Source organism: Paroedura picta, chromosome 6, assembly GCF_049243985.1.
Source record: "Paroedura picta isolate Pp20150507F chromosome 6, Ppicta_v3.0, whole genome shotgun sequence".
Lineage (NCBI taxonomy): Eukaryota > Metazoa > Chordata > Lepidosauria > Squamata > Gekkonidae > Paroedura > Paroedura picta.
The window spans coordinates 57,344,174-57,356,221 of record NC_135374.1 but is presented as its reverse complement, the minus strand read 5'-3'; the positions used below and the strand labels follow the sequence as shown (position 1 = coordinate 57,356,221).

General features: G+C 42.4%; 1 protein-coding gene across 4 annotated transcripts in view; it reads left to right on the top strand.

Moving 5' to 3' along the window:
- The window catches only part of SCAF4 (SR-related CTD associated factor 4), a 79,027-nt gene that overhangs the window by 28,030 nt on the left and 38,949 nt on the right, over nt 1-12,048 (top strand). For 3 of the 4 annotated variants that reach the window (XM_077342535.1, XM_077342532.1, XM_077342534.1), the window contains 6 exons: nt 2,827-2,962; nt 3,168-3,307; nt 4,531-4,707; nt 7,651-7,751; nt 8,126-8,234; nt 9,241-9,408. In XM_077342535.1, coding sequence (XP_077198650.1) covers nt 2,827-2,962; nt 3,168-3,307; nt 4,531-4,707; nt 7,651-7,751; nt 8,126-8,234; nt 9,241-9,408 — 831 coding nt within the window. The remainder of the gene's footprint in view (nt 1-2,826; nt 2,963-3,167; nt 3,308-4,530; nt 4,708-7,650; nt 7,752-8,125; nt 8,235-9,240; nt 9,409-12,048) is intronic. The other variant, XM_077342533.1, reaches the window with a different exon arrangement.

Here is a 12,048-nt window from a genome sequence, read left to right as displayed (position 1 = left end):
TATCTCATGTATATACGTATTACAGTTGTATGTGTGATATGATGCTCTTGAATTAATTCCTGGTGTTGAGTATTTCTTTTGTAATGGAATGAGTTCATAGCACAATTCTCCTGATAATCCTCCCTTCAGCTGTCCAAAAGCTGCTTGTGAAGGGTCAGTAAACCCTCAGGTGTGGAATGAAGTACACAGGGCTGCAGTGCAAGGGTCAGTTGGCATAAATCTTCTCCTTTTCCCCTTGCCTGGTCCTCTGAACTGAGCAAGAGCTCATGCATAAGCACAGAGGGAATTCCACTGCCAACTTGCCATAGTTCACTTTGCTTCACTTTAGTCTGTTCCTGAAAATCTTCTGATCCTCTGAAGTTGCTTCTCAATGGGAACATGAAAGAGAGAGGAAATGGAAGACCTGACTGCAAACTTGTTCCACTGACAGCTCACTGGATAGAGTATCACATCATTGAGTGGATATGGATCATATACATGACTTGTGTGTTAATCCACATATTCCCCATGTAGTTTTATAGCCTGTTTGATTTTAATATCTGATCCTTATTGCAACACAAGTACTTGTTTTGTGAAGAATTAATTAGGATTTTGTGGCTGTAGTTTAGGTCAGAAGGCCTTGCAATTTGGTAAGCAGTTGTGCATTGCAGCTCCTTCCAAGTACAGGTCTTCATAACTAATCTATATGTACCTAAAGGAATCTTTACAATTAGGGAGGCAGATATAATTCAATTTGATAATTGATTTGGTTTTCTATTTACTAGTGTTATATTCTTAATTTTATGTGTACTTTTTACCTGCTTAATAAAAGGAATTGGCTCCTATTTTAATAAAGACATGTAACTTAAAAAAATTGCTTTTCTGAGAGCTGACATACCAGGTCTGGTAATAAAGTATGCTGTGCTATTCAGAGTAAGTTCTCAAAGATAGTTCAACTTAAAACAAGCATGATCAGAGTTTTATTGCTCTATGTACAGTTAGACCAACCTTTTAAAACCTTTTGATCCTGAAATATTCTTTAGGCTTCGAGTGACCCTGGGAGCTGGCCACGCTTCCCTGTCACACATCTCAGAAGTCGCATGTTTACAGTGTGCATGGCATCACTAATGAAATAAAATCACTTGTAACTTTGGGAGATCTCCAGATACCACCAGGAGGTTGGCAAATCAAGCAAGGCCAAGTATACATTTTTCCTGGGTCAAAAATGGCTGCCAGGGCAAGGGTAAACCTGTGAAGAAAGTAATTCTTGTGCAGGCTGTTGCTGGATACAGGTGTAGTAGCTGTCTGATAGAGATGCCAGTTTCCAGGTGGGGCCTGAGGATCTTCTGTAATTACAGCTCATTTCCAGATTACAGAGATTAGTTTCCCTGGAGAAAGTGGCTGCTTTGGAAGGTAGACTCTGGTATTATAGACAGTTTTCTCCTGCTTGAATATCTGAAAACCTTTACCTGCAACTGCCTTCCTCAAGCCATTTTTTGTAGGCAGGGCTCTGAGAAGAAATCCACGCCATGTATGCATTGAGTAGGAGATAGGCTCCTGCCCCTTTCAAACTCTGAAGCTGCCCAGTAGCATGCTCCAATGGGCCTACGCTGAGGTAGGACCCCCCAAAAAATCAACCCTAAGAGGACTCACCTTCCTGGATTCTAGCCTCCACCCACAAGTTGACCATGTATGAGGAGCCTCAGCTAGCAAAGGTTTGCATGGCCAGGCCCCCGCCTCTTCCCCTCCAGGTCCATGATTGGCTGGATCAAGCTGCCCTAATATATTTATTTATTATATTTATATACAACCCTTCCCTTGTGGATCAGGGTGGTTTACGTGGAACATGAAATTATATAAAATTCATAAAAATGCGTTAGTGATGCTTCAGTAACTATATCAATGGATAATAATAGTAATTACAACAATAACAAGGACATCACTTGCAACTGATAATTAAATTCATTAACATGTTGACTGTAAATCCAAGTTGCTCCATGGTGTTCCTGGTGGGCATATCTGAAGAGGGGTTTTGTGGGCCTGATAGTTGTCGTTGTCGTCAGTTTAACTGATCTCAACCAAATGTCTGGTGGAAGAGCTCTGTTGTGCAGGCCCGGCGGAACTTTGCTAGTTCTGACAGGGACTGGAATTCCTCAGGGAGCTCATTCTGTCAGGTGGGGGCCAGGACAGAGAATGATCTGGCACTGGTTGAGGCCAGACGTGCTCCCTTGGGGCCAGGGATCAGCAGCCAGTTGGACTTGGCTGATAAGGACAAAACCGTCCTGGGTAAATTTTATGAATCTAAAAAAAGTATGTGTATATATAGGGTTCTGGTGTAACCCTGGGGTTATGTGTAACTCTGGCTGGAAAAGCCTGAGGTAGACATTCAGGTTTGCACAGGCTAAATCCTTTGGTATGGCTAAAATTCTGTTACAGTACTATACAGCATACAGTGCCATAAACTAAGTCTCAAATAGAACAAATTATATTAGAACCAAGGCAAAGAACATCCATATAGAATTCTGGTTTTGTGTGTAACTTACTGTCTTATGTTAGTCATATGTTCTTTTTTTCATGCAAATTATTGCTCAAATGATTCTTCTGCTCTATTGTTTGAACAGATCTTTTGGTCAGTGTACTTTTTCAAGATTTTGCTTTCCTCACTGTGCATAGAAGGTAGTGCCCAAACTACTCCATTTTTAAAAAAATGTTTGGAAATGTACATGAGCCCAATACCCCTCTTGTGTTCTTGATCTCCCTGTACACACAGCAGAGAGGGAAGTGTTTTCTGCAGTTAGCAAACTACTTCAAAAAGCTATATTAACACATCTTTTTCTGTTTGAACAGAGTAAGATAGTCCGTGTCCTCAACTTATGGCAGAAAAATGGAGTGTTTAAAATAGAAATAATTCAGCCTCTTCTGGACATGGCAGCAGGGTCTAGCAGTGCAGCTTCAGTGACAGAAGATAGCACTAATAATGAAGGTAGGGAATTTCAGTGTGCATGTGAGATCTTTCATATTGACTGCTTGCAAAGAAAAAGCTCTTCTACTGAACTGCTTCCCCCTTCCCATGTTTGCAGTTGTTCCCTAATCAACCTTCCTGAGTTTGGTTAAAAACATTTGTATTGCAGTGCAAGTTGTAATTACACATCTAAACACATTTAAAGTATGTACTTTTTATTTTGTAGGTTCTCCACCTCCTGCTACAACTATGCCATCTGAGCCTCCCCAAGTTCCTTCTAATTCAGTACCCACTGTGCCACAATTGCCCAGTTCTGATGCCTTTGCAGCTGTAGCTCAGTTATTTCAGACAACACAAGGACAACAAGTAAGTGGAGCTTTTTTGTTGGAAAATAAACTTAAATTAAAGTACAAAAATGTTAACTCAAAAAATATAAGCATTGGTGTTTTCAAACTCTGTGCTATTAAGCACCATTAGTGAAATTTCAAGAGCGACTTCCATTTGTGAACATTTAATTTGTGAAATTCTCTTAGTTAATGATTATTCCTGGTTTAAAAATGGATGCTGTATATCTGTGACATATGATCGGTCAGTCATGCAGTTTGTTTCTTGGATGCTGTGAGAGGGAGGAGACAACCCCAGTCACCCTGTGTGACCGGGATCTCCCCTTCCTGCCAATGGACTGAGATCAAGGAGCTCCATGACAGTTCAAGAAACAAAACCCCCAAGACCAGTCTTCACCTGTCTCCAGCCATTCTCAGTGCACCCAGAAGAAGATACATATGGATAGAAGGGGCAAGGAACTGACAGTGATGAGGTGGGTCGAGCAGTGATAAAGAATACAGCAGGAAGAAGAGTGAGGCAGGAAGTCAAGTGATCAAGATAGATTTGAGAAAGAGAACAGGCAGAGACCAGAGCAAGAAGGTTCACAAGGGAGTGGAAGAGCAAATGAAAAGGAAAAGAAGATGGAGGTGGAGGGAAATGAATTTGGGGTAAAGGATGTACTGATGGATGCAATCTCCCTCACCAGCAGAGAGTTGTGTTGCTACCACCCAAGTTTGAGCTGCTTCTTTCAAGAACTGGCTGTTGAGCAGAATCATTTAGCACAGCTGGAAACTAGAAAAGAGAATAAAAGTTTTGTTAAGTGGTGACTGAGTATAGGGTTTTTTCTGTATCCCCAAGAACCCACATAAGTGTTCTCTGATATGAGTGGCAAGTACCTCATTCAAGCATTTGACTCCCCTTTTGTTCCTCCTGGTGATTGCATTTTGGTAATAGTACTTCATTTAAGGAGTGGGGGGATGGACATTCACGTAGTCATAATGCATCATAGCATTAAGGTTGTTGTCCGTTATAGTGCTCTCTCCCCCTTTCCTTCCATTCTAGCTTTGAGGCTACAAATAGTCATCCACAATAGCAGATGCATTAAGAGTTCAGGCACGGCATGGTGAAGTGGGCTTCCTGGTGTGTTAAGTTGGTTGGAAGGGAAAGTGTACATCATTCTACTTAAAAGTCACTTACTGTATACTTGGGCATTTGTTCATGATTGTACCCAAATTAGAATCTCTAATGTATTTTTTATTATTTAGCTCCAACAGATTCTTCAGACTTTTCAGCAGCCTCCAAAACCTCAGTCTCCAGTGATAGATAATAACATGATGGCTCAGGTCCAGGCAATTACTGCACAGTTGCAGACTACAACAACACAACCATCAGAACAGAAGCATGATTTTCCAGCACCAGAGCAAAAAACGTCTTTTGATAAGGTGAAGAGATACTTATACTATTAAAAAGTGGGTCAGCATAGCCAACAAACTTATGTAGGCAACATAAAAGCTGTAAAACAAACGCTACCCCATGACTGAACAGAAGTCCAGTAGCACCTTAAAGACTAACAAATTTTATTCTATAATAAACTTTGGTAAACTTACTTCATCCGATATGTTGATGAATTGATGATACTTTGACAAGCAGTTATGCACCCCATAAATGTATGATATTGTAATCAGTGTAATCTTCAGGCTGGCCACATCCTCAATTTGACCTTTGGTGCTGGGGTAGAGGTGGATCTGATGGTGACAGATGTTGTCCCGTGGTTAGACCACTATGCAATGAAGGCCTGATTTAGGGTACCACCCGTTCCCTGTTTGGGTGGCGGATGTGTGTTAGAATGTCCATGGAGACTTATGGATCCAATCAGATTCCTGAATGCTCTGTGGGACCCAGTGCCTCCTGGCAACTTGCTGCCAGCATTGGTGGAGGACTGGCAATCCCACCTTGTGGCTGCTGTTCATAAAGTGACTCCTCAACACCCTCTCTGTGGGAGAGGAAGAGGGAAGTGAGATGGCTAGAATGAGTGTGGAGGAAGACTCAGATGAAGCAGCATGAACATCTTATTGCACATTGATGAAGACCTATGAGATGATGGTGAAGCGAAACGAGTTTTATGCCACCTATTGCATCTGCAAGTTCTCACCTGGCACAATTGTTTTAGGTAATTTAGTCACTCATTGACCTCGAGGTAGGGTGCCAAAATTCTAGTCAATTGGAATTAGACCGTGAGGCATTAGTGAGCTTTTTCATGGGTAAAGTTTTTTCACTCTCCAGGACCTCCTTGCCATATTTGAGTCAGAAAGGGAACTGGAGGCTCTGTGGCTAGCTCAGGGAAATATATCTGATGGTTTCAGGTGGCTTTCAGAACCCGAAGTAGACAAATTGCTGGTGTCAGTGAGGGCAACCACTTGCTCCATGTCTGTCCTGGCTCCTCAAAACTAGCGACCAGCAGATAGGAAGCCCACTGGGGTATATCATGAATTACGATCTGGGCCCCACTCTGAGCCAGTCAGGCCATAGGACTACCCCTGCTGTTGTCCCCCTGAGGCATTAGTTAAGAAGCCTGTTGAGCTGCGGGAGGGAGTTTATTTTATCGCTGCCAGGGGAGGATTTTATCTGTTCTTATTATTGTTTTATGGGGGTTTTATTGTGGGGTATTACCTGCCACAAGCAATTTTGTGGGAGTGGCAGGCTACAAATCAAACAATAAATAAATAAAAGAATACAATATCAGCCCATCACAAACACACCCAATTGTCAACAATTCTTCTGGAAAAGAATATTTTCATAATATCTTCTAAACACCAGCAAAAAGGGCATCTGTCTTGTCTCTTTTATTCATTTATTTTTATTTTTATTATTGGATTTATTTCCCGCCTATCCCAGTAGGCTCGAGGCGGGTCACATCAATCTCAACCCCATTAAAATTCCCATTAAAACATTAAAACTAACAACATGATGGCAAAAGCCCCGTCTTCTGGGAGGACCATTCCAGAGAGATGGATCTGCAGCTCAGAGAATTCAGGTTTGACTAAAGGACTATCTTACCATCCTTATCCATGGTTCCTTTATATATTTGTGGAACAGCCTGGGGGGTGGAACGTGTCTGCGTGTCCGAGTTAGAATAGGGCCAAAGTGCTGCTGGCTGCACCCTCATTGTTCCTGCCCCTACAGCTCCTGCCCTCCCTCGCTGGATGCTAGCCACATTCCTCTCAGACGCGCCAGAGACAGAGACACATAGAGCCCTGCCAGACTGAACACAAACCCTCATTCCCTCCTATCGCTCCTGCTGTGAGGGAGGCAGAGAGAGACACAGAGAGAGCTGCCCCAAACTGCACACCAGCCCTGCTTCCCTCCTACAACCAGCCCTGATTACCTGCTATGCCTCCTGCTGTGAGGCACATCTAGAGACGCAGTGAGAGGGAGAGAAAGAGACACAGAGATCTGCGCCTGCCGGTGTCTCCTGGCTCCTAGCGCCCATTGCATTCCTGGTTGCAATGGGATTTCTTGCTAGATCTGTATAATTAAGCAGCAAGTGAAAGCCACTGAGAAGAGTAAAACAGGCATTCTGGTTTGTACACAATGAGTAATAGCCTCAGTGTATGCTCCCTATGATGGAATGGAATGTTGTAGTAATTTCTAAATTGGCTTTTGAGTTGGATCCCCATTTTGGAATTTGTGCATTTTACCAGACTTGTGAGTTGTGTTGGCTTTGATAGACTCCATATGCACGTGAGAGCTTGATGTACTTAGAAACAAACCTTAGTGGAGCAGATTTGTCACTGAAGCAAGAGCAACAAAATTCAATTTTGCTTTAACATTAACATTCAGTATGGCACACAGTTTTCTAGATATTGCTGTATTACTGGCCCTCGCTCTGTATTTTAGCAGTCATTGTGGTTCTCTGCTTGTGAGGCAGAGGCTTGCTTATGTATAGCAGTTATAATTCAGTTTCTCTTAGCATGGAGCTAAATCATGAGGGCAGGATGCAGGTCTTTCTCCTTTTTTCAGTCTTGTTTAAAAGGCAGGTAGCATCTTTGTGTTAGGAAGAAAGAAAATGTTCAGGTTGGTTGCATGTACTCTTGCTGCTTAGCTAGTATACTAAACAAGCATAGTACTTATTATATTAAGATAATTTTGCCCTTTTAAAATTCCTTGTGTAGTCTTATTTTCTTGTGTTAAAGAGCTATTCTCTAACAAGAAATAGAGAAAAGGGTTAAGAGAGTTGCTGCATTCTTTGCAAAATGCACATCTCTATGTTTAAGGTTTGTAAAATATTCAGAGATGTACATTATCAGTTTCATAAATATATTTGATTGGTTATTATATTAAACAGTTTATGAAGAAAATAGTTAGCTTAATGTAATATGTTTCAGAAGCTGTTAGATCGATTTGACTATGATGATGAGCCAGAAGCAGTGGAAGAGTCAAAAAAAGAGGATTCATCACCTTCTCCTTCAGTCTCTCAGCAAACATTGTAAGTTTTGTGACTAACACACAGCTTTTAAAATTCAGGGTAACATTGTAGAAGTCTCTTAATTTTTAGACCTTTTTAGTATTCTGAACCATGAACCAACTAAAAGCCGTCAGAGACAGGGGCGTATGGCGAAGACTTTCCTATAGCATCGCCAAGGGTCGGACACAACTGAATGGATGACATCATCCTCATCATCAGTATTCTGTTAAAAAAATTGGTGTATATGTTTTTTATCTGTTCTATAGTTACATTCATATATTAATTAAAAACCTGTTTCTGAGTAATAGAATGGCACCCAGCATTTAGTATAAGAATATAAAGGTTAGAGGAAAAAATGCTGTATATATTAATGATAATATAATTTTATTGCTTAGTGGATTTCCAGGTGAAGGCATACAGCAACCAGTTTATCCCCAACTCCCAAATATAGATCAGTTTCAGCAACGGATGCTGGGAATGCAACAGGATCCTATGCACCACCAGGTATGAAAATTACTGGTTTCTATCATTTGTTGTGTAATCATTATTTCATATTTAGATTGATAGAGGTTTGTGAAATTGTCTGTGGAGAAGAGGAAGTGGACAGAGAAATTTCTCTTTAATTCTCAGTATCGGTACTAACTTTAGGAACCATCCAGTAAAGTTGATGAAAGTTCAAGACAAATTAAAGGAAGAACTGCTTTATTATATGAGTAATTAAATTGCCATATTGCTGCCAGTGGGTGAGATTATAGCCATGAACACACATGGTTTTAAAAGATGATTAGACAGGTTAAGAGAGAGCCATCACTGGCTGCTAATCATGGTGATTAAAGGGAGTTTCCACATGTAGAGGCAGTAATACGAGTGCTGAATAGTGGTGCTGCAAGGCAGCATCAGGTGATGGCTTTGGCCCCTATGTCCTGTTCATTAGTCCTCTAGAGCAGTGGTCCCCAACCTTTTTATCACCGGGGACCACTCAACGCTTGACAATTTTACTGAGGCCCGGTGTGTGGGGGGGTAGTTTACTCCTCTACTCTCAACCACTGCCCTAACGCTCTCTGACTCTGGTCGCTATGGTAATGTTTAAACATCCCTTCAAAATAAGATACAGACACGCCACAACAATGAACATAAGGAACATTTTATTTTCATGGAAATTTTAACTCATGACAATGACAAATCAATGGGAACCCTGAGCTTGTTTCTCTGCAATGAGATAGTCCCATCTGGGAGTGATGGGAGACAATGACACCCAAAGTGTGTTGTAAAGGGCCGGGGGGGGGGGGGAGAAGGCGTTCTTCGCGGCCCACCTCCAATTAGTCGAAGGACCACATGTGGTCCGCAGCCCACAGGTTGGGGATCGCTACTCTAGAGCAGCTAGTGGGTGACTGTGGTAAACATGATGGTAGACTAAGTGTGCTGCTGGAAGGGCTCTAATTATGTTCTTTTAGTGGTTGTTCTTGATTTGAAATGAATGAAAAATGCCTTTATATTTTTCTCCTACAAGGTCCCTCTCCCTCCAAATGGTCAAATGCCAAGTTATGGCCTTCTACCCACACCACAGTTTCCTCCCATGGCTCAGCCTGTGATACAATCTTCACCACAAGTACAGCCGGCTTTCCAACCTTCTTTCACAGCACAAAGTGAATCTCATATACAGAAAGCACATCAGCAGGTGAAGAGCTTTTAAGATCTGTAGTTCCACATATGGCTTGTAAAAACAACATTGTTGCCAAATTACATGGTGCATGGCCAGGATCACATGTATTTTTTATTGTTATTTCTGTTTTGCATTCAGTTATTTATAACTTCAGATTTCTCTCAGATTAAAGTAACCACATTGGGCAGGTTTTCTCAACCAGAGTTTTGTGATGGTCTTGGAGGGATTTTGCCAATTGAGTTGGAGTTAATTAGTTTATGTTTTTTAAATTAAAAAAAAAACATCATTGGGTAATATGACAATATATGGTCATGTTGACCTACCATCCCGCCCAAAGTGGCCAATGACAGGCCTGGAGGGGGGGGGGAAGCCCTGGCCTTGCCAAGGCTTGTCGCATGTGGTAGCGACTGGAATCCAGAGAGGTAAATACTCTAATTTTAACTTTTTAAATTTTAACGCTGCTCCCAATTGGCCCCTTTGAGTTTTTACCTGGACTCAACCCACTCCTTTCTTCGCCCACTTACCCCTTACTGCTTTATTTTTACTGCTCCCGCAGAGCGGTTTACAGATCTTTAACCATTAGTGGCTCTAATATTTCGGCAGAGCCACTATGGGACGAGTGGTGTCCAGGATACGTCCGGGTGTCTGGACACTGCTTCTGGCTGCACGGGCCTATCCAGCAAAGCTGGGTGCACCCAGATTGAGCCAGACCCTTGAGTGCCCGCCCCCAGAAGCCGGCTGCGAGGCACGCTTGCAGCCTCGTGGCCAGAAGCTCCCTGTGAGAAATGTGGTCTAGCGGCACCCCGCCAAGCCTGCCACTCCACCTGCCAGCCCAGCTGGCTGAGGGGAACGTCAACCAAGCGCAGCCAGGTAGGGTGATGGCGCAGCCATCATAGGCTCCCACCACTAGCGCATCCGTGGGTGCAACCGGCTTTCAGCCTAGTTTAATTATAATTTATATTCTGCCTCTCCTGACTAAGTTGTCTCGAAGTGGGTTACAACAATAAAAACAATACACCCCATAAAATCATAAAACATTAAAAACTAAATATACATACAACAGTATTGTCATATAAATCCCCAGACAGCAGTAAAAACTAGTGGTTACCCACTATTCCGCTAAGCTGTTACAAACTTACAGTAACTACCTGATCTAAAAACACTAGTTAGGTTCAGCTCTACTGCACCAGTTGTGCAGCGTTACTCCCACCCCTGCTCAGTTGTAATGGGTGGCACTGTTTCATTCATCCTTTCTAATTAGATCAAAATGATTCTTTCTATAACCAACCAGGAATTATGAGTAATATATACTGTCATGAATCACTTGTGATATAAAATTAGGACTGGGGGAGTAAGGATGCCATGGTGGAATTGTTGTTCTCACTGATTGTTACCAAACACCTGTAATACAACATTATTTGTGCCCAGTTCTTTATCAGATAGGATGAACAAGGATTTAGAATCATAGAATCATAGAATCATAGAGTTGGAAGGGGCCATACAGGCCATCTAGTCCAACCCCCTGCTCAACGCAGGATTAGCCCTAAGCATCCTAAAGCATCCAAGAAAAGTGTGCATCCAACCTTTGCTTGAAGACTTCCAGTGAGGGGGCGCTCACCACCTCCTTAGGCAGCCTATTCCACTGCTGAACTACTCTGACCGTGAAAAACTTTTTCCTGATATCTAGCCTATATCGTTGTACTTGAAGTTTAAACCCATTACTGCGTGTCCTTTCCTCTGCAGCCAGCAGAAACAGCATCCTGCCCTCCTCCAAGTGACAACCTTTCAAATACTTAAAGAGGGCTATCATGTCCCCTCTCAACCTCCTTTTCTCCAGGCTGAACATTCCCAAGTCCCTCAACCTATCTTCATAGGGCTTGGTCCCTTGGCCCCAGATCATCTTCGTCGCTCTCCTCTGTACCCTTTCAATTTTATCGATGTCCTTCTTGAAGTGAGGCCTCCAGAACTGCACACAGTACTCCAGGTGTGGTCTGACCAGTGCCGTATACAATGGGACTATGACATCTTGTGATTTTGATGTGATGCCTCTGTTGATACAACCCAAAATGGCATTTGCCTTTTTTACCGCTGCATCACACTGCCTGCTCATGTTTAGTTTACAATCCACAAGTACCCCAAGGTCTCGTTCACACACAGTGCTACCTAGAAGCGTATCCCCCATCCAGTAGGCATGCTTTTCATTTTTCTGACCCAGATGCAGAACTTTACACTTATCTTTATTAAATTGCATCTTGTTCTCATTTGCCCATTTTTCCATTGTGTTCAGATCTCGTTGAACTCTGTCTCTATCTTCCGGAGTATTTGCCAGTCCTCCCAATTTGGTGTCATCTGCAAACTTGATGAGTAGTCCCTCCACCCCCTCATCTAGATCATTAATAAATATGTTAAAAAGTACCGGGCTGAGCACCGAGCCCTGAGGTACCCCGCTACTCACCTCTCTCCAGTCTGATGAAACACCATTGACAACAACTCTTTGAGTGCGGTTCTCTAACCAATTCCCTATCCACCTAACTATCTGAAAATCCAGATTGCAGTCCTTCAACTTATCCATCAGAACATCATGGGGAACCTTGTCAAAAGCTTTACTAAAATCCAAGTAAATGACATCAACCGAATTTCCTCGATCCAGCAAAC